The following is a 27,131-nucleotide window of genomic DNA, read 5'->3' as shown; positions in this document are numbered from 1 at the left end:
TTCTACCGAGACTCGATTCCACGATCTCATAGGCTTAAGTGGGTGTAATAGTCTCATGTTGCTCGCAAGAGTGTCCGCAAACTGGGCTACAAGTATACGCTCAAACTTAGTAAGTACCGAGACCTTTTGAGTAGGTTCGTGGTGCCTTCGAGTCGCGTACCTGTGTCAGGTGGTCAAAGCTAGACAATATCGAGGGAGTGTCCAACCACTGCACCAAAACGTGGTTGACAACACAGAAAATATCTTGAGTCCAAAAAAAATGTTAGAATAATATCTCAGTCAAACGAAAAAAGAAAAAGTGTCAAAACCAAGAAAATGCCAAGAATAACCTCCCCTTTTACTGTTTTACTGAATCAGCCCCACGATTCGTTCGTGTGTTAAAGTGGGAATCCAGGTGCTCTCCTTTCTCTCTCTTCCTCACACGTTTTGCAATACTAGTTTCCTTCTCTCTCTCTATCTCAAGCATATCGTCTCTTTCTCTCTCTCTCTAGATTTTAAAAAACAAAAGGAAACGAACCAAATAAATCATCGCCCTTCCCCATTTCTCTCTCTAGATTATAGGGTTTGTTGAAGAAAGAATCTTGTAAAAATGGTAGGAAATTTAGTTTCTAGTTCATAAAAGAAATGGTCGGATTTCATAAAAGAATCCCTCTTTATTCGAATGGTGATAAATTATGCCTCAACTTCGTAGTGGAGTACGTCGACGACGCCGTGTTCCGATTGTAGATCAACGGCGTAAAGAACGTACTGGTCTTCAAGAAGAAGAAGACCTAAATAATAATAAACCTAACGTCCGAACCAAAACGGCGCCAGCTGCAAAAATTGTTGGTAAGAAAACTCCTGCTTTAAGACCCAGAACTCGAAATCAAGTTAAAGCTGCTGTTATTGTGATTTCTGATAACAATACTGAAAAAGAAGAAGAAGAAGAAGAAGAAGAAGAAGGAGGAGAAGAGAAGAAAGGGGATCATTTGAAGAACAAAGAGAAAGATATTATGGGCGATGATAGTGATGGTTTGAGTGCTAATAAAGTTGTTGGCCAAGAAGAAGAAGGAACTACTGCTCCTTTTCCGGAAAGGGTATAACTTTATTTCATTTTATCGACTAAGGGTTCTGCTAAATACTATTATATGATAATAGCAGTTAAATCAAATCCTTCTATCTTTTTGGGTAGTTTTAATCTGTTTTTGTTTTGGGTTTCTGCCATTTTTATGGTTTTCTAGTCTTGATCTTTGTAGTTTTAGCCATGCATTATGATTTTCGTTCTTATTTCGATTTCGTTTTGAGGTTAGGAGTGATTTCATGATGTACTGTCATGTGATTTTTAGGTATGAACTTACTGATCTTCAAGTATCATCTCTCCATCCTTCATGCAACCTAGTAGGTTCTCAAATTGATGAAGGAAGTAGTTAGGTTGATCTGAAATGTCTTGAAAAAGAACAAATTAAGCACGTTTTTGTGGTTATATAAGCTAACACTAGGTATAAAACATAGTCAAGTAGTTGTTTAATCTCATGCATTGTGGGTTATGCATTTTGATCCTTCTATTCTTGATGTTGTTTCAATCTGTTTTCACTTCCGAGATGAATTTCATCCTATCATCTTTCATTATCTACAATATCTTCCAAATCTGAACCATGCGATTTGTTCGCGTCTCTGAGATGCATTATCTTCATTATCGGCCGTCATTGATCTAGATAAATTTCATTCAAACCCTTTGTTTAGCATCGTCATCTCCGGCAAATTTGGGCACAAATATCGGAATCTCCGAAAATCTCTTGACCAACAAATGTTCGAATTTGCACGACAATAACGGTCTTGATCCTGGGGTTTCCATGATTAGAACGATTTTGTTTGCTCGCTTATTGGGTACTGTCAAACCTAGCGAATAATAAGCCAGATTTTCAATTTGGATAAGGTGATCTCCGAAGGGGCAACACGTATAATTTTAAGCAACGGTACCTACTGATCCATTTGTTTCCACTTTCAAAGTTGATTGAGTGTAATGTTATCATGTGATTCAGATCCGGTGCTCCCGTCCTCATTCACATCATTGACTCACCATCATGGTTTTGCCACAATTCTGTTCCTGTACCCCCACCACCATCATCATCACTGTCATCACACTATCACCAGCACCACAATCACTACAATCTACCACCTTTAACATTTCACATTTCTTTGTGTTTGAAGCTGGAGCTTTTGTAGCAATTGAATAAGCCTAACCATCTACTGACCCAAATCACGATTGTTGTTGTTGATGTGTGGCATCTATTGAGGTTCGAGCTATATAGCTAAGGTTGTAAAAAGTTCATTCTTTTTCTCCACAATTGTGTAGGTAAAGACGTTGAACGGACCAACTTCGTCATGTAAGAATAACAAATTTAAATGAATTGTTAATTAAAATGTGATATAAAGAGGACTGTGCGTTCAACCGGTATGTACGGGTTAGTTATGTGGGCGTAGTTACAAATAAGCCCGACACGTACATTGTGTAGCCTGAACAGCTGACACCACCAGTTGAGATGCTTGGAAGGTAGTGCCTGAACCGGTAAGCAGGGCCTTGACGCCATGGTTGACAGGATATATGTGAAAGACGATCTATTCAAACATTTTCTTGTAGCTAGTTATGGTCATTTTTTAACATTAAATGAATCTAATAATGCATGTTGAAAATACGTCATACAAGCGATCCAATTCTTCTCCTTTTATTGGTAATAAAGGACTTGGTTGGTTACTGATAATGATACCTGGAAGGCAGAGAATGATACCTAGAATCACAATCTGTTTTCCATATATATTCCCTTAAATCAGTTGTAATCTATGTTGAATTGTTTCATATATTTTGGGTTGTTTTTCAGGTTCAGGTGGGAGGGTCACCGATATATAAAGTTGAGAGGAAGTTGGGTAAAGGTGGCTTTGGGCAAGTTTTTGTTGGTCGACGTGTTTCCGGTGGGAGTGAAAGAGCTGCAGGTCCTAATGCCTTGGAGGTACCCTTTAGTGATTTTTTTTTTCTGAAAACAACAGTTTGGTATGTTGATTGGGCGGTTTCGAGTCATGTTAGTTATTATACATTGTTTTTCTTCTTGTATATTGTTTAACAGGTGGCTTTAAAATTTGAGCATAGAAGCAGCAAAGGTTGCAACTATGGTCCTCCATATGAGTGGCAAGTTTACAAGTATGTGTGGAACTTTTTAATATATCTGTATAACAAAATTATATTTTACTGTTTACTCCTAGTTTTATATGGACATGCAATTCTTTTGGTATAGCACTCTTGGTGGCAGTCATGGAGTTCCTAGAGTACATTATAAAGGGAGGCAAGGTGACTACTATATTATGGTATGGTTCTCAATCTAAATCAGTTTGAGTTTCTTAAATATTTTTACTCTCCTGTTAACAGTTTGTTGCTCTTTTTCGATGTTCAATGATTATGATATTTCTAAGTTTGTCAAACGTTTGTGAATATTGTTCGATTGAAACTAGTATCTATTTGTTTGAAGGTTATGGACATGTTAGGGCCTAGCTTATGGGATGCATGGAATACTTCCGGACAAGCGTAAGTATCTGTATTACTATACACAGTTGAAACATTTATGTCGTCTGTTCAACTAAAAAAAAATACATATTAAGCATTGAAGTAGTTTGCTTTTGATAGGGTGAGGGGTCTTCTTATGGCGCTAAAATTCGTAAGTTCGATAAACGACACCTGCATGTGCAGAAGAAGTAAATAAAACACAAGTTTCTAAAAATAATTAATGGGTTATATACTTTGCTATCATAATATTATTGCAAATCATATGTTACTAAAATTAGTAAGTTAAGTAGCAGAGTAGCAAAGAGATCAATAGCTAACAAACAAAAGACCAAGTGGTCCAATTCTACTAGACTTCAATCATAGAAACTGAGCCTAACACTAAAAAACTAATCAAAATATTTCAACGAGTTTATATCACTGCCTCCGGGGTAAACGTTCAGGTGTAATCCTCTCCCAACAGATTTGCAAAAAAAACGTATCTTTTGGTAGCTAAAGTATGTCCGGCCCTGAAGCAGTCTTTACTGTAGACCTCCCCACAAAACTACATAATGGAGCCCATAAGATTTGCAGCCCAAATGGAAAAGGTTCCCGATTTTTAACTTCAATACTCGGTTAACATTCTTGGAAGAAGATATTTCAGTTGTAATATATGGTTCAGCAAAGACTACAGTGTTACTTTATTATGACTTGATTAAGTATAAACATAATAAAATGATGAACTGAGACAAGGTAAGTATAGTAAGCTAGTAGTTGTTGCGACTAAATCAAGTAAACCAAGAAAAGTAATCGAACAGTAAACAGTCACACATAATACAAAGCGATTTACGTGGTTCGGTTGGTGAGACCTATTCCACGGCGAACAACGGCGCAATGTATTCCACTATGATAAGAAAACAAGTTACGCAAGAGATTCATGAGAATGTATAAGATAACCCTAGGGTTTCAGTTTATATAGCCATTGAAAACTTAATCCCACCGACCCACCGATTCTCTCTTTCTAATTCCCGAATTATACATGAACACCGCTAACATTGGTAATTGCCTTAATGTGGATATTAAAGAAAGAAGTTAACTTACTTTTTCTTAAAGAATGGGAAGTCTGCACTTGTATTTGTTATTCTTGTGTAATTTAAACACGATTTTTAAGAAACTGATGCATGTACAACACATTATGTAATCTCTGCCAAAAGAAAATTATATGCTTACGGGCAACGTATGAACTTCAATACAAAATTTTCTGATGTTGAAAGTTGAATATCACCAGATTTGTTATATTTCTTGGTTTGGATAAGATCTAAATGAATTTCTCTGAAAGATCTCAGCTATGAGCTTGCGATACTTCCTCTTCTATCTTCTTCCTATCACCTTTCCACTCTCCCCCACTCTCTTTAATACCTGGACCAAAAAGGGAGTGAGTTTTTCTATACGCATACATATTTACCTTATATTTATAGTGGTTAATGGTTATTACCTTTGTTAAAATTGGGATGAATTTGGGCGAAGTCTAAGTAGTTCCTATGTCGTGCGATGGTACAAGTACACTGTTAAGAGAATGGCTTAATTTAGTGGTAACTTTATTTCATGGATTGTTTTTTTCTTTATTCGATTGTTGACTTTATTTCGCTCGCTTGAATCTGCAGGATGTCCTCAGAAATGGTGGCTTGCATCGCTGTGGAGGCTATATCCATCTTAGAGAAGATGCATGCAAGGGGGTAACTCTATTTCCTTTTAATTTCCTATAAATTGTTTTAAGTTTGCTTTTTCTTGAAAAGCGGACGAATCATCTTATATGGTGTTTATTTTGACACAATACCCTGGTCTAATGTTAGTTATGTGCATGGAGATGTGAAGCCCGAGAACTTTCTTCTTGGTCAGCCGGGCACATCACAAGAGAAGAAGTTGTTTCTTGTCGACCTTGGACTAGGTGAGGATACTTCCTCTATCACTAGTGGAGTTATTTCGATTTCCCACTGAGTTTATATCTTACTCCTTGTTGGCATCCTTTTGGTGTTCCTTTAAATGATCCTGCAGCAACAAAATGGAGGGACAGTACTACTGGTCAGCATGTTGAATACGATCAACGCCCTGATGTATTCAGGTGATTGACATATTTCCTTCTTGTGATAATTTGGAATACAATTCGTAATTCCATAATTTTTCTGATTCCCTTTCTATTCCAGGGGAACTGTTCGATATGCCGGTGTTCATGCTCATCTCGGACGAACTGCTAGCAGAAGAGATGATCTTGAGTCTCTTGCATATACACTCATTTTCCTTCATCGAGGCAGGTTACCATGGCAGGGTTATCAGGTAGTGAGACCTTACTAACTACATTTTGTTCGCCTATTCCTGTACAATTTATTTTCGGGACACAATGTCACAAGTACTCTGACACTGCCCTTACACCTCCTATATATCAGGGTGACAACAAATCGTTCATGGTCTGCAAGAAAAAGATGTCAACATCTCCTGAGATGCTGTGTTGTTTTTGTCCTCCGCCTTTTAGGCAGTTTCTTGACATAGTGGTGAATATGAAGTTTGATGAAGAGCCTAATTACTCTAGATTAGTATCATTGTTTGAGGGTTTGCTTGCGCCAAATCCTGCAATAAGGCCAATAAATACAGATGGTGCCCAAAAGGTTGGTGATCGTCATTTTAAGTTTTCATATTCATTATTTAAGCTTTGAAATTTGAATTGTATCGTTTCTCATTTAATTTTGTGGAATGTTTTCCAGATTATTCATCAAGTTGGTCAAAAACGTGGTAGGTTGACCATCGAGGAAGAAGATGATGGCCAACCTAAGAAGAAGGTCCGGTTAGGAGTTCCTGCTACACAATGGATTTCAGTTTACAATGCCAGGATGCCTATGAAACAAAGGTATAATTGGGACCTCACTTATTGAGTTTTTGTCATTATTCCATATTTACTGGATGAGTGTGTCAGTTATGTCTTACTGTGCTAATCCCTGCTAACTAAACTGTCGAGAATTTAGTTGAGAGCAAGAATTTGGGGATTCTCAATATCTTTCATTGCTGGTCATTTAAAATTTCCCTGTTTCCTCTCTAACTAATGTTTTAAATCATTATATCGATAATCTTGGCGCTTTGTTAATTGCTTTTATTCACAGTGAATATAAGTATGTCTATAGGAAAGGTAGAGCAATAGAACTGCATAGTCATGTCTTAGGAGTGAAGGTTTTATATGTGCGGGCAAGTCAAATGCATGTAATGCCACCTTAGGAAAAACATTTATAGGGAAGAGAAGCTGTAAACGAGACTGGCAGATAAAAGGTACTAGCAAGAAACAATTTTCCAATTTTCGAACAATGGTTGTTAAAGTTGTTCATTTTTCTGTTCTAGGTACCATTATAATGTGGCAGATTCACGATTAGCAGCACATGTGGAGAGAGGAAATGAAGATGGTCTTCTTATAAGTTGTGTGGCATCTTGTTCCAATCTTTGGGCACTGATAATGGATGCTGGAACAGGTTTCACATCCCAAGTTTATGAACTCTCACAAGTCTTTCTCCACAAGGTATGGTTTATTCACCAACTCTTCATTTTTTAAAGTTCACGTTCAATCTGCCGCTTTTTGACTCAATGGATAGACATCCAATTGCATCAGCGGGCCCAGAATTGATCCTCTTACTATATTTTCTTACATTTCGATGCTTCAAAAATACAGGAATGGATTATGGAGCAATGGGAGAAGAACTACTACATTAGCTCTATAGCTGGTGCTACCAATGGGAGTTCTCTAGTGGTGATGTCTAAAGGTTAGTCTCTTACACTATCATATGAACAAACTGAAGAAGCTATGCTTCTCTGGCATTTGGTGCTCGATATCTATTCAATTACTAAACTCCTTACCTTCAAATTTTCTTCAGGGACCCAGTACACTCAACAATCATACAAAGTTAGTGATGCCTTTCCTTTTAAGTGGATAAATAAGAAATGGAGAGAAGGATTTCATGTTACATCAATGGCAACTGCTGGACCCCGATGGGGTGTTGTCATGTCCCGAAATGCGGGTTTTAGTGACCAGGTTTAATGCCCAACTTTCATCTCATTCCTTTCTCGTTATTTATTCCTTATTCGAACCTACCCCCACTACTTACAGTCTTAGGGTGGCCCTTATGTTTTTCTTCTCGATCTCTAAATCAGGCTTGTCTGAATCTGAAACTTCTGACTCAAATGGACCCAAACACAGCCGTTCAGATGAGTCAGATATCACGAGTTGCATACAAACAAACATTCCGAAATGTGGCTAATTCAATTCTCACCTCGAGTTAGTTTTACCCTTGTATTATTTAGGTTGTGGAGCTTGATTTTCTCTATCCAAGTGATGGCATCCACAGGCGTTGGGATAATGGTTACCGTATAACTGCAACAGCAGCTACTTTAGATCAAACTGCTCTCATCTTGAGCGTTCCGAAGCGTAAACCTGGGGATGAAACTCAAGAAACCCTCCGAACATCAGCATTTCCAAGTACCCATGTTAAGGTAAATGACCTCGCACCTCTCCAATTTCTTTCTCCTAACAACTAACAGTTCATCCTGAATCAGTCTAATTGACCAGCAGAGCTGGCTAAGCCACTGATATAGCTACTAATTTGTCTGATGAAGAGTTTTAATGTGATATTGCAGGAGAAATGGGGTAAAAATCTTTATCTCGCTTCTGTGTGCTATGGACGTACTGTCTCTTGATCGGTGGCCGTGTAATAATTTCAAGGGATCCGATCCGATGAAATAAAGAAGCTGGTCAGAAGGTAGTTTAGAAAAGAAAGTAAAAGATAAGGAACTGGTGAAATATTGTCTGTTGCATATTGTCATACCTGTTACTCTCTCTCTCTCTCTCTCTCTCTCTCTCTCTTTCTCTCTCTCTCTCTCTCTCTCTCATCTGTTCTCTGGTCTCTGTTCTTATAAAAGTGGAGAACCTAATAGCTGAATAATAGCTTAAAGTGTAGGATCTGGTGGCTGTATGCTGTATCTTCTTAAGTTTAACTATTTAAGTAGTCGATTTCAACTGAATTTACATGAAGTTGAACCTGTATCAAATTTCTTGTGGGTCATTCTCGTTTCATGTGTTCTTTTGCTTTCAGTTTTACTCTCGTGAAGAGAAATCACTTCAAGTTAGGGCTACAAAAGTCTTTCGATTTCCTTTCTTGGGTTTGATCTTTATGTTTTGGTATATATCTTCTGTCTAACATGTCTATACAAGAGAGGTAATGCAGAGAAGAAGAATGGTTGCTTATAATCTCTTCTCAATTTCTACAACGGACAAGTCGGCTCACAAGATTTGGAAATTTTGAGTATCATATAAGATGTTCAAATGTAGACATCTCAAGAGGTCTTTTAAGATGCATTGTCATTTTTTTTTGTTGAAAGGAGATGCATTGTCATAGTTTTTTTTTTTTTGTTGTTGAAACGCATTGTCGTAGTTATTAATAATCTCATCCACATTATAAACAAAGCAAGAATTTTGTATTTGAGATACAAAAATTAGAGGATATTTTTTTTATGCCACTTCGGAATAAAATTTTCAATTGAGACTTAACCGGTATGATGAAGTTTTCCTTGAGTTTAGCATTTGAGAATTGAGATGCTCTTCTGGCAAGGAAGTTTTCTTGATGGTCTCTAAAATAACTAGATCCATGTGAATTCTAAATAAAGTGTCCTAATTAGGGGTGAGATTCTGGTGGAAATTTTTCGATTTAAGTTAAGATATTGACAATATTAACAAAAAAAATAATGAATTCAATACGTATGTTATCTATTTTATGAATATTCATATAAATGGCCGACTATTTGGACTATTTTTAATTGGTCATTTAGAATTTTATAGAATTTTTCGGTTTAAGTTAAGATATTGGCAATATTAACAAAAACAATAATGAATTTAATACGGATATTATCTATTTTATGAATATTCATATAAGAGAATAAAATGATATTGTATTAGTATATGCTTTTCATTAAGATCCAATTAGGGGATTATTGCTTCTAACCATTAAATACGAAAATAAAATGCATTTGACCTATTTGATTCTCTCCTCTTGTTCTCCACTTGATAGATTTGATTCAATATATTGAATTGCAAGGCACCATTTGCATATTATATAACAATTCATAAGTTTCTATCACCAAATTACGGGCTTTGAGCCTCTACTTGCACCTACCCAAAAAACTAAAAGGAACATAAATTATGAAATTAGAGCTCGGAGTCTTAAAAGAATCATTCTAAACCCCGATCCTTAGTAGTACTTGAAATGGGTCCGAAATGAATAAAAGATCCTTGTTAATTTAAAACGTAATTAGACCAAGCGAAAGTAAGACCAACCACAGACAAAACAACCCCTAAACATGCCATATTGATACAAATCTTCATGGTCAAAATCTCATTTGTCAAAATCATCATAAGATTCTGAAACTAAAAAGTTTACATATCCATATATATGATGAAAATAATTAACTTGCGATTCTACACTAAAAGAAAAGAAAAGAATTACGGATTACTTCAGATCAACATTATCTCTTTTCCAAGTCTGAGTGAAAGAAAAAATTACAAATTATTTAAGATAAACTAGATGAAGGGAATGGAGATAGTATGTTTCTTCTCTAGATCTACACCAGAACAATTTTTCTTTTTCTTTTTTTGCAAAAGAGGATTTGTTCTTTGATCTTCTCCTCTTAGCCTTCGATCTTCTCTTAGTATGTTGCAAGAGGATAAAAACAAGCCCGTTACCATGACTGGCCCAATGCATATTTTTGTCGACTGCTCACCATGATTTAACAATAGCACCACACACTCTAGATTTTGTCTGCTCGGTACTGACTCAGAATGTTGTCTGCTCGAAATACTGAGACTCAGATGAACGAAATAAGATTTTGTAATTAGTACATACTTTTAAAGTAGAAGTTTTGAAATACCGACTATTATATCCAATTTAACAACAATAGTTTAGTTACCTTTTCATACAAAACTTTTAAGACCACTTTAGCACATTCAACAACAAAAATAAAAACTTCCAACAAAAAAAAAAAATTAGCAACAAAAGTTTATTTATATTTTGGAAACGAACTTCTAAATTTCGTTTTATCGTTAGGATAGAACAAAAGAACGACAATCTTAAAGAAGAAGAGATGGGCCAGAGATTCGCGTAGTCGAGTAGTCCTTGTCTTTAAGACAATTTACACACTGTTAACGGATCTGGTGTTTGTCGCAAACAATCATGTGCACCAATCTGCCAACCTATCTATTGTGCTTATATACGTAAAAAAAACAGTTAAATAAGTCATAACTACTTATTGAGAGGTCCTTCAGAATTGGAGGCCCAAAGCCACCAGGGCCGCCCCTGCTTGGGGTTCACCTTCTCACCCACCTATTCACCGTCGCATTCTCCTAACCCACCCCACCAAATCCTATCTATTGAGATCTTAGTTTTGAAGAGTACTCAAATAGCTCTTCGCCGCGATGTGCATACTCAAAGTGCTAAGTCTTTAAAACGCGAGCGCCACGTGCAGACATTCTATCATTTCTCAAGTTACAACCCTAAGTTACATGGCTATTATAAGGACAAATACTCTATGTACTTTTCAATTTGGGTCTACCTAGTTCACTATTACTTTAACTATATTCAATTTTGTATAAACTTCAAGTCTAAATCCAAGAGCTCGATGAATCCACCATCCGCTTAGTTCATGATTTCGACTACGTTTGGTCCAAAAATATTGCTTAACCTAAATCCTAACCTTTTTTTTGTTGAGGAAACCAAAACATAAGATAATTAAAAGATCAAATATAGTGAGATTTGATTGATCAGACACATTAGAAGGTTTAGATCCGTTCGATCAAACATATCACAGGCATAACTGTTATCTTTCAACAAAAATTAGAAATAATATTTTGTAATAAACTTATGCTACTTTCATCCTTTTGATAAAACAGACCCAACATATGAGCTTATTTGGTTAAAGTAAAGTCAAATCCGCTTGATCGAGCACGTTAGAATGTTGAGATGTGTTCGATCAAACAAATCTATCACAGATCTTTATTATATAACAAAAAATAAAAATAAAAACATAAGATTTGTAATTAAAAGATCAAATATGGTTAGTTCTGATTGACCAGACACATTAAAAGGTTGAGATGTGATCGATCAAACAGATCAGAGACATAATCTGTTTGATCAAGCACATCTCAACCTTCTAATGTGTCCGATGAAACAGACATGGCAATATTTGATCTTTTAGTTTAAAGTTTTATGTTTTTATTTTTTTGTTTAAATAATACAGACTTGTGACTGGTCCGTTTGATCGAGCACATCTCAACCTTCTAATGTGTTTTGATCGCATAAATTTGACTCTATTTAATCTCCTACATCAAATATAATATAAGACTATCAAAGAGATAAAAATAGCATTGGTTAATACCAAACATTATGTCTGAATTTTTTTTAAGATAAAGTTATCTCTCTAATCTGTTTGATCGGGTGTATCTCAAACTTCCAATCAAACATATCTAATTATATTTTATCTTTTCATTATAAATATTATGTTTTTATTTTTTTGTATAAATAATAGTGACATATGGCTGATTTGTTTGATCGAGCACATCTAAAAATTCTAATGTCAATCAAGCAGATCTAACTATATTTGATCTATTTGATGAAATAAATTGACATTTTGAGTCTATTTGACGAAAGAGATCAAAGTAGCATATGTTTAGTCAAATTTGATGATAAATCACTTCTAGTTATACTACAGAAAGGAACATAATAGCCACAAGATGAGGGATAAGTTTGGAGATATACATACATTTTTTATTTTTCCTCGCATTTATTTAACGTCATGATTAAGAGCTCCATGCAATAAAGAACTAAAACGGATAAGAGGAGATGAACACTTGCAGAGGATCAAAGGTCTTGCTTACTTTGCAAAAGATATGAAGATTTAAATCAAAGAAAGGACAAAACGACCTAGATAGGAGAAACAAGTGCATGAAGAGAAGAGGATGAAAGAGTAGCTTTGTCAGTTCTTGGGTATATTTATAGAAGCTTCGAAGTTTTAATCCAACACATGAGATACAACATCAAAGAGGCATATAATCGGGTTATGAAACGGACAGGTCAACCGGCTCCTCTTCGTGGCACGTCCCCCACCTAAGAAGTTATGGTGCTTATCAAATTTTTAAAGTTTAATTCTGATTGAATTTTGGCCCTGTCCTTGGCCACTAATTTGCCAGTGTCCCTAAAGGTAGGGATAAAATTTTCTATAATGGCAATTTGTTAGTCACTTAATAGTCACAGTCAAGGCCATAATTATATTTTAGTCTCGACTGAATAAGGGACTTATTATACTTTGTTGAAATATAAATCAAATTTACCTAAAAAATTTAGAATAGGAGAAAAAAAATATATACGAGCATCTGAATGCCTGAACCGTATATGAAAACAGTGAAGGCCAGAATCTCAACTCATAAAATCATTATCGGCAACGTACAGCGCTATATACGCTATTAATTAAGCGCATCAGAGACTCTAATTTGTTGCCTTCAACTTCACAATATGAATACCAAAACCCTAAAAAATGACATCTATTATTACATTGGCAATTGATTCTAAAGAGAATGAATTTATGAGTATCTGAATGCTTTAGCTGCAAAAGAGAAACAGCTAACGCCAGAATCTCAACTCAAAATGATTATCGGCAACGTACAGCGCTAAAAACGCTATTGAGTAAGCGCATCAGAGACTCTAATTTGTTGCCTTTCTCTCTCTCTCTCTCTCTCTCAAATCTATATCTCCTTCAATAAGCTTCCAACTCGCTTAATTTGAACTTCACAATTTGAGTACCAAAACCCTAAAAAAATGAAACCTATTGAAATTGAATTGATTTAGAAGAGAATAAATATATTTATGAGTATCTGAATGCTTTAGCTGCAAAAAAAGAAACAGCTAACGCCAGAATCTCAACTCAAAATTACTATCGGCAACGTACAGCGCTAAAGACGCTATTGAGTAAGCGTATCAGAGACTCTAATTTGTTGCCTTTATTCCTCTCTCTCTCTCTCTCTATACCTCTAAACTACTCGATTCAAATCAAGATATAGTTAAATTGCAAAATTGAAATAAAAAGTTTTTGAGAAAACAAATCAACCTCAATAGTAGTAAGGAAAATAAGCCCTAATTTTCTTCCGATCTGGCTTTGTTGTTCCCGCCGAGGGAAGGAAGAGGACGACTAGAGCAGAGCGTTGGAAGGGAATTGTGGATGCTATGGTTTATATAGAGCCAGGTGATGGAAGAGCCGAGAAGTAACCCTAATTTCATTCGCTTCTTTACAATATTACCCCTCAGTGTGGATGAAAATGAGTTCTAGACATTTTATGGGCATCCACATTTTTCCGACCGGTCAAATTTTATCCACACTCACTGCTGAGTAAGTATTGGGCAATCTGTTAAAGAATATTGTAAAATCTTTCACCACATTCAAATCTTAGGACTTCTTCCATTAACCACATTCAAGCCTTTTTTTATTGGTGAAAACATCTTGAAATCAAGTAAAGTGGTGGTGTTATTCTTGAAAAGAGAAATGCTCCATGAAGGTGATCTATCGAAGGTATCAGTTCGACTGAATTTACCAATGTCTTACGTTATACTGATGTCTTACGTCATACCGATGTCTTATGTTATACTCAGTTTCATCTTACAAACAAAAAGTTCTATCAAAATTCTCTCAAATATTGCTCATGAGGAGAGGGAGAGATGAAAATAATAAAAAAAGAAGTTGAATTTGATAATGAGGGATAAGAAATCGAAAACGAGAGGGAAAGATTGGATAGGAGAAGTTTGAAGGGAGAAGAAAGAGAGGTGAAGAGAACGAGGGACAAAGAACCGGTTAAGGATTTTGACCAACATGTGTGTATCCAAGAAGTTAGTGTTAGAGTAAAAACTATAAGCTTGTATACTGGTTTGAAGATAAACAGATATGCGCCATCAATCAGCCATCTTATGTTTGCGGACGACTTATTGTTCTTTGACCAGACTTCAGACAACAACATTAATCAACTCAAGGATCTTCTAGAACAATATGCAGGTTTTCCTGGACAACAAATAAATTATCATAAGTCATTCATACAATTCAGCCACAATTGTCAATCAAATAGAAGAAGAGAGGTGATGAATATTTTGAGAGTGGAAGAGATGAAGCACAATGACAAATACTTGGGTAACTTTCTACTTGAATCGAAGAATAAGTGCACTTCATATGATTTTATCGTACAAATGTTGTCTTCTAAATTATCAGGTTGGAAAAGAAATTTCTTATCTTATGCATATAGAACTGTTTTGCTAAAGAATGAACTAGCCACAATCCCGATATATTTCTTGTCTACAAACTTAGTCCCAAGGAAAGTCCTTGATGAGATAAAAAAACATCAAAGGAACTTCTGGTGGGGACATATGTGGGGCGAAAAAAAAATGCACTTCATGAGTTGGCGAAAGTTACAGACAGATCAGAAACAAGGAGGTTTGGGCATTAGGAACATGGCTATAGTAAATAAAGCTTTGGTGGGAAAGTTGATGTGGAGGTTTCAGACCGAAAAACAGGCTTTATGGGTCCGGTTATTGACTGCCAAATATCTTAAACATGAGAATTTCTGGACTCGTACATATAAACACAATGCCACAAACACTTGGGAAAGTATGATCGAGATGAGAAGAAAGCCTGAGGATTTCTGGACTCGTACATATAAACACAATGCCACAAACACTTGGGAAAGTATGATCGAGATGAGAAAAAAGCTACAACCAGGAAGATGTATGAGCATAGGCAATGGAGTTAACACTCGGATATGGGAAGACCCATGGGTTCCTACGCTGGATGGGTTTAGACTAGGAACAAATGAAAAAGATGATGATATTCCAAATTTGTATACGGTAAAAGAGTTGATTAACCAAGATACGAAGAAGTGGGATCAAAGTCTAATTCATTGAGTATTTGATAGAATTTCAGCTCGAGAAATCTTAAAAATTCAACTAGGAAAGTCAGCAAGTGAAGACATACTCACTTGAATTCATGGCAGCAGAAACTGAATTTTATAATGCAGGTAATGCAATCGAAACTGAAGCAAAATCTGTTCTAATGGGTATGAAATTGGCTTGGAAGATTTCACATAGAAGAGTGGTAATAGAAGGAGACTCGAGCACGATTATACAAGTCTGTCAAACGAAGGATGGTAATGCTCCTTGGCAAGTTCAAAACATGATCATGGATATTCACAATGAAGCATAACAATTTGAAATGGTGGAATTTCATCACATCTCTGGAGAGCTCAATGAGATTGTTGATACTTTAGCAAAAGGAACCTTAACTCTTAAACTATGTAAGCAATGGGAGGAACAAGAACCTCCCGGATGCATTATGACATTGTTAGAATTGGAGAACACAAATGTACTAGAGAAGAGATTTCAAATGAATAAATAAGGCTAAAGCCTACTTCATAAAAAAAAAAAGAAAAAAAATTGTAGACACGGGTCTAAATGTGAATAACCATGAGTTTATGATATAAAAACGGCAAGTGTATATAACATTTCCATTGACAGATAGATATATTACAAGATGAAATAAACACGTAAGCTGACCTTTGAAGGGCACCCAATTGTTCTTTACAATATAAATATTTCCCCACATTGTTTGGGGCAACGAGTAATGTTAGAAGAAGCTCCAATTCGAAGTCTACTCTAGACTTACACGAAATCAACGATTTTATTATCGATCCAACTCTCATTTTATCTTGACGTACTATCTCAGTCGCGGTCAACAATTTTTAATTTAGGTGTGAGGTAGGTCTACTTTTACAGTCTCTTTCTATCATTTTTCCAAACATAATAGCTTTCCACAGAAAAATTATTCAACCATGTATATAAGCCGCAAGCACGGGTTTGCCTCAATTCTTACCTATCTCAAACTCAACCTCAAACAAGAAAATACCATTAGTTGCTCCAAAATAAACTTCAATCTTTATGAAGAAAGAAGACGCGCTTGTATGTTTGTTTACATGATTTTCTGTGTTATTATGAACCAATTTACCAATCAAGACTGGGTATTGGGCAATCTATTAAGAACAGAGTGCTCTGGCTTGTGATCACACTCGTAATCGAGATGAACGAATGCTCGTTCCACTTCAGGTAGTTCTTCAATCTTTATCTGCAATGACTCTCCAATGGCATGAGCTTCTTTCAATGGCAAATCCTCTGGTAGTTCAATATCAACCTGCATTGTTTTTATAAACATATCATTAGTGCTTAGAAGTTCTAACTACTCTACTGTATTTCAATCAACTATACTGGTTTGACCGATTAGGCTTCACAATGAAAAACACATTAAATGAGGCAAACGAAATTTTAGGGTAACATAGTTTTTTGTTTTACTTCAGACTGTTTGTTTGTCTGACTCGTTTGATTAAATGAGGGTTCGTATGATTTAGATGATTCAGTCGCAAACGAGTCAGATTCTGACAATAGGGGGTATGCTATATTGTTAAGTAACCTCAACAAAATATAGATATCTATATATATATATATATATAGATATCTATAGTTCTATACATAGGGAGCACTAGTATATGTTTATAAGGTATGCTATATTGTTACTAACCTCAACAAAATAAAGAACACCAAACGTGTAAGCTCGAACGGTATCAACACGCTTAATTTGAATGTGGTGCCTGATGACAAGATATGTCAACTTTTGCAAGACTTCAGGAGGCGCTGATTGTCCGACCAATGACACTGTATCGATAAAAAACGAATTAAACCCAGTGTTACAACTTTCCAATGGAAAAAGGATACATCCAGTCCCATCTCACTGCATCTAATAATCGACAATTATGCACAGTATATTATAGTGAAGAACGAACCTGCGTTTTCCATAACAGTTCCAGACCAATTAGAAATTGTATAAACTGCAAGGATGATTGCACCAACAGGGTCAATCCACCAGTAGAATTTATCACCAAGAATGGCAGCAACTAAGCCGACTACATTTGTCACCACATCAAAGTAATGATCCTGGACACATAAAATTTGAGACAAAGGTAGAATGTTAGGCACAAAGTGACTAAAATCTGCTATTCTGAACAAAATTCAAGTAAGAAAGGGAGTTTTGACTTCGATCAGTAGAAGGGTATTACATCTGAATAGGCACGAACAATCGTGTTTCCTGAACTTCTGCAGTAAAGCCAAAGAATAAGTTTTACAAAAGTAGCGGATAACATAATTGAATACAACCAGACCAATTGCTCCGACGACATCTTGTCAGATGGCTCATCTTTGATTAGTTGCTGCACTGCTTGAATCAGTACCTGAAAGCCTGTAAACAAGATGAGAAATGGTTTGTCGTTGGGTCATATTAAGAAAGCTAATTAGAATTAAACAGAAAAAAAAAGAGCTTCTTTCATTTTATTAAACATTCGACTGCCTATTCCGTACAATACATGTTTGAGGCTTTGAGCTTTTTAAGTTTAATGTGAACAAGGTTCCGGCACACGAGAAGGACTGGTATGCCGAAAAGTTGTAAATGCAGAAACTTGCGGATGCGAAAACTTGTAGGTCCTTGTTTGTTTATAGATGATTAACAAGAACAGAAAAATGAAATAAGGAATGGTCTTATCAAAGTTGGAAAACAAATGACGTACCAAGGGTAGCCATTATAGCAGCAAATACAACAATGCCAACTGGTTGAACCCGCAACTTCCCGATAGGATACTTGTATATGTTTATATTTTTCATTGACAAATGCGTGAACCATAGAATACCACCGGCCATTAGATCTAGTAAAGAATCTAGTGTTGAAGCAGCAATAGCTAAGGATCCACTTTTAACCGTGGCATAGATCTGCACTTGCAATTACATATTATCAGTTGAAGATATGAGTTGGAAAATTACGATATCATTTACCTATATACATATATTATATATATATATATACATGTACAAATATATCATACTAATAAGCTTAGAAACTAAACTTATCTTTAATATAACCTAAATGTTTACATGGATAAAGGAGTAGAAATGTCACCTTAAATGCCAATAACAAAACATTTGCATAATTGGAGATCATCATTGCCCTTTCATGTTGTTCTTGTTCCTTATTTTCTTGATCAACATCAACAACGCCATCAGATGTTTCCAAAGCGTCGACTTCAACGAAGGATCTTAGAGTAGCAAATTGTCGTTCATAATAGTCCTTCTCCCCTGAAAACAAAAGGAAGCATTTAGGTTTGCAAGGTAGAGTACGACTTGAGCTAAGGCGGTATATCCAATGAACGAAAGTCAATCTTTCATTCACAAATAAACCTTGATATATTTTTCAAATCTATACCCAAATGGAGCAAATGACTACCACATATACAACATCAAGGTGATATGCAGATAGATGAGATATTTGAGGTTGTAGATCTCCAAACTTAATTGTGTTGAAACGTTATGATATGACCCAAACAACTCAAGTTTCTCAATCCCCATCCTCATCTTGAACTTTACTTCACATACATCAATAAGAATAGAATTCGCCAAATATATTCTTTCTCTTTATCGTGTTCTATGCATATTAAAAATAATCATAAGTAAAAACACTGAAGTCTATCGTTCCAAAATCCGATTTCGGAATTGATTCATAAAAAGATCTAGTCTAGACTTCCTAAGTATAACTCTCCCAAGAACACAAAATCTAGAAACATAGCCAATTAAACACTGCGAAAGTAAGGCGGAACTAAGTGAATGACACCCATCTTTTCTCTTCCATGTTAATCAGATTGGTATTGAACAATCTTTGGTTCTAAAGACGACCCAATTTTAAATCACATATTCTAAAATTCATCATTACTAGAAATGTCAGTTGGCCTAACCAGAATATATAGAGAGAGGATGCAAATCATTATAAACTTCTAAGAACATAAAAACATAAGAATCATGGGAATTTAATCAGTTAATGGATGGACATATATGAAAACAAATTGACAAGTATGAAGATATAAACAGGGAATTTACCTTCAATTAGATCATGGGTTTTAGAGGTATCAAAATGAAAAGGGTTATTAGGATCAACCCCAGATTTAACTTTTCTGGGTAATTTAGATACAAAATCATTTCCAAGTGTATTCACCGACCCATGCCGACTCAATAGCTTTCCTCCTGATTCATCCACCAACAAAGGCGTTTTCACATCCCCTTCTTGCTTCTCCATCTACCTTCTCTCTCTCTACAAATACTCTCTACTATACAACTACAACAACAAGAACATCAAAGGAAGAATCCCATTAGCTATAAAATGAAGAGGGTTAGAGGTGATTCTGATAATGAAAAAATCATGCAAGGGTAGATGATTATATTACTAGTTTTAGTGAGAACCTTTTAAGTATAGATGTAAGAAGAAGGGGTGGGGTTGTTCTTCTACCTTACCTGTTTATTTTCAATTTTCTTCAAAACCCATGATTTTGATTTGAAATTTTCACATTTTTATTCTGTCGTTTTGTTTAAAAGAATCAAATATTGAATAATTTGGTTTCCTTATTTTTTTTTTTGTTGAAAGATTTGGTTTCCTTATTTGGAAGACGAATTAATTGATTAAACTGAGATACTACAATATTATTGACTTGGTCGTCTCTTTATGTGTGGTGGTGGTGGTGTCCTTTCTAATCATAAATTGGCAAACACGACTTGCCAACAAATATAAAACCACCTCCCCCAGCTAGTTTTGCCCCAAGTTCTCAACCTGCCGTGCCAGCACATTACAGCTGCATTTGGAGTGACACATTAGGGTTGTGTGTCGTAGTCCGGCGAGTTCTACACCCGTATGTTCCTAGACTAATGACTTCGGATGACAATCGCCAACCTCATCCGAAAGAACTCACTTGCAAGGATTGAGAAAGAAGACTCATACGAGACACCGATTTTGTTAAGCTCGACCTCACATAGTTACATGCACAGGAATTCTCTTTCGTTTTTATCGCTGCTAACTTCATTCTGCCATAGAATATAATTTCTTACTCCCTTGCTTGTGAGGAGATAGATTTATTAAGATGCATGGCTAATAACAGGATTCTATAACACCATGTTTTCTCCCATCTCTAGGAGCTATCAACTTTAATATCAATTGTTTTAGTAGGCATTAGTTAGCAGATACCGGTCAGGTAAAGTCTTAAAAGTACAAAGACTGATAAACACGTATGTCCGGTTCTTGCCTTTCGCCTATGAAAACATCATTTCTTCTCAAGAAGACCATCTAATGTGTTCTTTTTGATATCGTATAGGATATTGAATGGGAGAATAGTTCCACATGGGAGAAGAGTTATCTAGCAACCAATAATAGAATGTTAAGATCCTCTCTATTCATTGTCAATTGATTTTGAGTTGGATGACCACAAACATAACATGGTATCAGATCTAGGGCCACACGTGATACGTTTAAAAGTCACACGTGCTCCACGTCACCCGAAAAAAAAAACTGCATGTTAAGCTAACCACCCACAAACTTAACACTAAACAACAATCACATATTAATAATGAGAAAAAAATATATAAACAACTACATCGACGACAATTTGTTGCGGATCACAGGTCTTTAGAACTAGACGGTAATAGATGTTGACAGAAGAATGAAATTAGGAGTCAATAAGACATCGACATTTTGGTACTTTTTTTTTTTTTGTTGAAAACATTTTGGTACTTTTTTTTAGTTGTTGTTGAAAATATTTTGGTACTTGTTATTATATTCTTTAAATTCTTTTTTTGAATATATTTTTAATTTTCAAAATGCATGCTTGTCCAAAAGAATACCATGTGATTCTTCACCTAACCTCAGAAGAGTAGTCAGTCGGTTGGATAGATATAACATGGGGCATGACACCTCCTTATATTCTCTCTATATCTCTCTATTTATATATATATTATATATATATATATATATAGTGAGTCATGGCCGTTTTCTTTCATATTATTTGTCAAATTAGGACTCAATCTGTAATGCTATTTGTCAAATTTCTTAAAAAATCTATTTGCCATAATGGCATTAATATGTACTTCTATATCTCCAAAAATTTCACTTCTCCTTTAGTTTTTGAAAACTTTTTCTCTACCACCACCAAATATATACTTTTTATATCAAATGTTGGACTTTTAGATTGAATCGAATTTGATATTATGTTTTATTTTCTTTATTCTAAATGCGGCTTTTCGTATGGGGCAAAAATGCATTCGACTTAGAATTCAAAACCATGACGTATTAGCTCCATATTTGTATTAAAAAAATTCAATTTCGATAATATTATAAATTTGAAGAGAAAGTATGGTTTATTTGAGGATGATCTATGTAATAGTCCCACATTGCTCGCAAGAGTGTCCAGAGACTGGGCTATATGTGTAAGCTCAAGCTTAGTAAGTACCGAGGCCTTTTGGGTGGGCTTGTGGTGCCTTCGCCAAGAACAAAACCCCGTACCCGTGTGGGCTTGGGCCTGGGTGGTTAAAGCGGGGACAATATCGGCAACTGCTAAGGCTTGGGGCGTTACAAAGTGGTATCAGAGCCGAGGACGGCTCTTCGCTGAGGGTGGGGGATTGTAATAGTCCCACATTGCTCACAAGAGTGTCCAGAGACTGGGCTATATGTGTAAGCTCAAGCTTAGTAAGTACCGAGGCCTTTTGGGTGGGCTTGTGGTGTCTTCGCCAAGAACAAAACCCCGTACCCGTGTGGGCTTGGGCCTGGGTGGTTAAAGCGGGGACAATATCGGCAACTGCTAAGGCTTGGGGCGTTACAAAGTGGTATCAGAGCCGAGGACGGCTCTTCGCTGAGGGTGGGGGATTGTAATAGTCCCACATTGCTCACAAGAGTGTCCAGAGACTGGGCTATATGTGTAAGCTCAAGCTTAGTAAGTACCGAGGCCTCTTGGGAGGGTCGTGGTGCCTTCGCCAAGACAAAACCTCACACCACGCTATGTGGTGGCTAAGTGAGGACAAAATCGTGTATGTGGGGGGTCCACGATGTCGCTGCGTGCTCTGATAGGTCGGGCGAATCGCGTGTCTTCGCCCAATACCGAGGCCTTTTGGGTGGGCTTGTGGTGCCTTCGCCAAGAACAAAACCCTGTACCCGTGTGGGCTTGGGCTTGGGCCTGGGTGGTTAAAACGGGGACAATATCGACAACTGCTAAGACTTGGGGCGTTACAATCTAAGTGATAAAAGAAATTATTTCGACAAAAACAATAACCACACGTATTCTAACAAAGCCACAGTATTAATAGTTCTAATCAATTTCATATGACGATGCCATAGCGATGATAGACAATAGGATCGATCTTCAGGTTTGTGATAAAATTGGGGATGATAATTTTCTGAAACGGAATATAAGATGCACATTACATAGACCGAAGCGGAAAAAGATCTATATATAAGCTTTCATTTCTTAAGCACATAAGGACAACACTGTGTCTTCTCCTCGAAACTTACTCAGATAGATAGTAGTGGAGTTAAGAAAGACAAGCTTAAAAAACAGATTTAGAGAAAACATTATTTCCACATAACAGATCAAGAAAGGAAAATTTCACTAAATTGCAGAATGATTTTGTCTCAGTATTAAAGACCAGAGGAGTTTGTGATTTATTTTCACTCCTCATTCATAACAAACCTTTGATTTAAGTCATGGACATCATAAAAACTGGTAAAGATACGGTTCGGTGGTCTTCACTCACATATAATTATCGATCCAACAACTGCTATTTCTTCTCAAAAATTTGTATCAATACATTACCTAAAGTTGAGTCAGATAAAAGATCTGATAAACAAAGAATAAGGGAGCAACAACCAAAAGAGACGGTAAGTTTACATGTGGGAATCAGGGCCGGTTGGTTTTGGTGAGTTAAGAAGAGGTTGGATAGCCTTAACAACGATCGTCATGTTTGGCCTAAAATCTGATTCATATTGAACACAAAGTGCTGCAACTGCTGCCATCTGATTCATTCATTTAAACGCAACATAAAACACAAAACTGTCAGGCGAGTTTTCACATATATGTAATTGAAATTTACATTGTGTCGTGTGTCTGTGTGCGTGCATGCGTGAGCGTTGTATGTCTAGATATATATATCTATATCAAGCCAAAGATAAAGAAAAGTCGAGAGATCAAAGAGTTCTCTAGCTATAAAGGTTTTTCTAATTTCCGCTACAACATGGGTATATCTCCATTACGCTTACTAGGTTTTTGGCTCTTGGTCATGTGGAGTCGTGGTCTTTTTACAAACCCGCTAAACCAAGTTCGAATAAATAAATACATTGAAACACAACTGCATCCTCCCTCCCCAATAAGCAAATATGTTTAGGGGGTCCTTAATAAAAGAAATGCACTTAAAAATCTATATCTAGTCCAAACTCCAAGTTTTGTTTCGGATGAGATTTACCCTTCAAAGCGAGTATTCTTCATTAACGAATGATGAAATATGTTTCCGTTTCCCATCTCATGTACCTTTACATGGTAATATTTCGGACATTTGTCTATGTATTTAGATCTTAAAACCAGAATTGACATGGATTATAACAGAGCCTAGTCATTTTGGTATTTACAAAAATCAGGAAGTGATGAGTAGACTGTAAAGCAAAAGAGGAAAGGAAGAAGCACCTTTGCTACAGCCTTTGCGGGGAACTGGTCGCCTAGTTTTGGGTCAACGCACTGCTTAACCTTATCCTCACTCAATCTCGGAGTGGCCTGTATCAGCAAATTCTATTAGTACCTGCAAAACCGAAAAACTAGAATTGAAATTTAACCGATAGATTTACCCAGGTTACGAGACTTTGTTGTCCTTTAGGCATAGTGTGATCTACTGGCTTTCTCCCTGTCAGTAGTTCTAGAAGAACCACACCAAAACTATAAACATCACTCTTCAGAGTTAACTGCCCAGTCATAGCATACCTGAAAAAACGTAAGAACAATGGGTAGGACTTTTAGTAGTTTCTCAAACTTAGGTTCATAAAGTTTGAAAAAATCTTGGACTGTTATAAACAGAATACAGAGTAAGACAGCAAATTCAAACAAATCGGAATTTTTTTAGAAGCTGAATCAAACTGATAGAAAGCATACTCAGGAGCATGGTATCCGAAAGTTCCCAAGACTCGAGTTGAATGTAGACGAGCTGCTGTATCTGGTGACTGATTGGTCAGATTGAAATCGGCTATTTTTGCAATGAAATCATCGAACAGAAGAACATTACTAGATCTAATATCTCGATGGACTATAGAAGGCTGAACCCTTTCGTGAAGATACTCAAGACCTCTTGCTGCACCATAAGCGATTTTGACTCGTTGGCCCCAGGTGAGAGCTGGTCCAGGCTCAGCACCTTGTACTCCTTTCCTTCCTGCACAACAAAGTTACCCTTTTGTGTTGTAGCTTCAACACATGAAACTTACAAAAGTAGCGCCACTCAAATCGACCAAGCTAAACTAAATCTAGTAAGATTGGTAAGATTAGATATACCGTGTAAAATGTCGTGTAAAGAACCCTTAGTTGCAAACTGATAAGCCAGGATTCGATTATTTGCTTCCAAACAGTACCCCAACAACTCGACAAAATTATCATGCTTTAGTCTAGAAACAGTTGATAACTGCATCACCAAAGGATGAAAAAAAACTGCGTCAAATCGATGTAACATCTCAAAAGTACTTCCTATGGGCTATGGTGAACTATTTATTATGTTACCTGAGCTGCGAAATCAGAATCTGGTTCTTGCGAGGAACTGGCGTCTAGCTTTTTTATAGCAGCAGCCTCACCCGTATGCAACATTGCATAGAAAACCCGACCATAAGATCCTTCTCCAACTAAAGATTTTTGCCCGAAATTGTTCGTTAATTTGTTCAGCTCATCTAAAGATAATGCAGGTATTTCAATGGGTAAGACCTTTTGAGGTGGACCACTCCTAGGTGGTTGGGAATTCCTTGGTTGTCCACCATCAGTCCCTAAAATAAGCAAATCCGATGCGTTACTATAACCACGAATAATCTCAGATTACAAAATTTTGCATGAAACTATTCAACCCAACTACCATTAGTTTCAAGATTAAAACACATAGAGCATAAAACTAGAAAAATGGAAAACAAGACGAGAGACGCTCTAATTTTCTAGAGCTAGTACAATTACCAACTTTTTCAAGTCAATCAAGATAAAAACCTTTACGAAGAACTTGCTCTGATTGTGGTAAGAAAGAAAACCGATGACAAATATTTTCCTTGCTAAGTAATGAAGTTTCTACTGAAAAAACTTTCACTCGGTTTTCCTTGTTAAATCCTTTGGCACCCCACGTACTTAAAGTATGTTTCCACGTAGAGAGTTGCACTGGCTGGAATCAACGTTACTCTTCCATCTCTTTAGTTTTGCTAGACAAGGGGTTCTCAAATTAGGATGGCTATATCTTCATTTAGCTTCTTAGCTTTTAGGCAATAAGGAACTAAACCCGTAAACTAGCTAGTAGGCTAAACTACTATTTTCGAACGATATTGGTGACTCTATCCTTGTTTTGTATGTACCTTAAAATTATGAACTACTTTAAGCAATCAAGGGTAGTCTAATATGGAATTAACATGAACAATCAATAGAAATTCATGTAAAAATGTTACCGTATTGGTTTCCTCCTTTCGGTGCTCCGGTGTACTGGTTAGCAGGAGGGCCATAGTTCTCCTCCTCAGCACCTCCACAGCACATCATTGTGAAATTGAGTAGAATTCTCCAAATCCCAAACTAGGGTTAGGTCACGTCTCAATGCCAATAATGAAATGAAATTCAAGATGGAAAAAAGTATCCTTCCGAATTCTCCTAATCCGAAAGATCCAAGCCTTCTCAACAACAACAAGAATGCCACAAATTTAATAAAACAATTCCAAAAACCCTAACGAATCATAAAATCACAAATTTCATTAAAACCCATATCAAAATTCAACCGGTTATGCCAAAAATAAAATTAAAATTGCATAAAGACCTTGAGAACCAAAACAAAATGTATTGGGAAATGAAAAGATCAAAGAGAAGAGAATAGGGTTTTCCGGTACCTGAGAGATCGGGATCGGATTTAATGGAGAAGGGGGAAGAAACAGCGGAATTGGTTAGAGAGAGAGAGAAAGAGGAAGGAATGAGTTAATTTTGTTATTGAATGTTTCGCGGGGGAAAGTCGTTTTAAGTTCATAACCGTTTACTAACAAAACAAATTGACAGATAGGATTTTTCCCTCCTAATCCTACTTGCCTCCACGTCCCACGTCCCTTCTACTTTTTTCATTTCTTTGCTTTATCACATTTAATATTTAATTGAGAGATTCTCTGCCCTACCTATACTTTATTATCTTCATCAAAAAAAAAAACCTATACTTTATTGGGAAGTGATTTTCATCCCAAATAAAAATGTGAGAGTACCTAATGCAACTCGCCCATGGGTTCGTTCAATCCACACCTTGTGGGTTCAATGGACAATCAAAATGATTGAACGCATTGTTTGGTGACGCTATAACGATCGTGTGTGGGTGAGGTATGTATCGAATTTGGATGTTAACACGTAATTGTCGTGCTA

The 27,131-nt window shown here is 36.3% G+C and overlaps 3 protein-coding genes and 1 long non-coding RNA gene across 7 annotated transcripts; 1 reads left to right on the top strand and 3 right to left on the bottom strand.

Annotated features, from left to right (window-relative positions):
- The first annotated feature begins 183 nt into the window (after positions 1-183).
- Positions 184-8,593, top strand: LOC147545747 (casein kinase 1-like protein HD16). The gene is made up of 16 exons (XM_086638342.1): positions 184-1,076; positions 2,859-2,987; positions 3,102-3,175; positions 3,270-3,339; positions 3,501-3,556; positions 5,176-5,247; positions 5,365-5,459; positions 5,567-5,633; positions 5,716-5,845; positions 5,956-6,174; positions 6,271-6,413; positions 6,896-7,070; positions 7,221-7,311; positions 7,423-7,580; positions 7,850-8,038; positions 8,183-8,593. The coding sequence occupies exons 1-16, from the start codon at positions 675-677 to the stop codon at positions 8,240-8,242; spliced, it is 2,130 nt and encodes a 709-aa protein (XP_086494468.1). The 5' UTR covers positions 184-674; the 3' UTR covers positions 8,243-8,593.
- Positions 8,594-10,047: 1,454 nt separating this feature from the next.
- LOC147545746 (uncharacterized) lies at positions 10,048-13,798 on the bottom strand. The gene is made up of 2 exons (XR_015239608.1): positions 12,353-13,798; positions 10,048-10,395 (listed from the first exon to the last, which is right to left on the bottom strand). It is a non-coding gene; the product is annotated as an uncharacterized LOC147545746 (long non-coding RNA).
- A 2,733-nt stretch (positions 13,799-16,531) lies between these two features.
- LOC147545745 (metal tolerance protein 4-like) lies at positions 16,532-20,548 on the bottom strand. 4 transcript variants are annotated; one of them, XM_086673667.1, is made up of 8 exons: positions 19,948-20,313; positions 19,588-19,822; positions 18,617-18,792; positions 18,231-18,429; positions 17,727-17,905; positions 17,454-17,604; positions 17,192-17,325; positions 16,532-16,807 (listed from the first exon to the last, which is right to left on the bottom strand). In XM_086673667.1, exons 2-8 carry the CDS (start codon positions 19,781-19,783, stop codon positions 16,628-16,630), a joined length of 1,215 nt encoding a protein of 404 aa, XP_086529793.1. In that variant the 5' UTR covers positions 19,784-19,822; positions 19,948-20,313; the 3' UTR covers positions 16,532-16,627. The 4 variants fall into 4 exon arrangements, with proteins under 4 accessions (XP_086529793.1, XP_086529794.1, XP_086529796.1 ...); XM_086673668.1 differs by having other exon boundaries at positions 19,999-20,239; XM_086673670.1 differs by having other exon boundaries at positions 19,932-20,074.
- Positions 20,549-23,106: 2,558 nt separating this feature from the next.
- Positions 23,107-26,832, bottom strand: LOC147545744 (protein CYTOSOLIC ABA RECEPTOR KINASE 4-like). Its single transcript, XM_086637490.1, has 8 exons — positions 26,618-26,832; positions 26,189-26,404; positions 25,275-25,531; positions 25,053-25,179; positions 24,660-24,933; positions 24,359-24,491; positions 24,201-24,287; positions 23,107-23,536 (listed from the first exon to the last, which is right to left on the bottom strand). Exons 2-8 carry the CDS (start codon positions 26,274-26,276, stop codon positions 23,408-23,410), a joined length of 1,095 nt encoding a protein of 364 aa, XP_086493616.1. The 5' UTR covers positions 26,277-26,404; positions 26,618-26,832; the 3' UTR covers positions 23,107-23,407.
- Between the last annotated feature and the right edge of the window lie 299 nt (positions 26,833-27,131).

The sequence above is a fragment of the Eschscholzia californica genome, unplaced genomic scaffold, assembly GCF_041429995.1.
Source record: "Eschscholzia californica isolate CP2 unplaced genomic scaffold, dmEscCali1.0.p SCAF_4, whole genome shotgun sequence".
In the NCBI taxonomy this organism is placed as follows: domain Eukaryota; kingdom Viridiplantae; phylum Streptophyta; class Magnoliopsida; order Ranunculales; family Papaveraceae; genus Eschscholzia; species Eschscholzia californica.
This window is presented reverse-complemented; position numbering and strand designations above follow the sequence as displayed.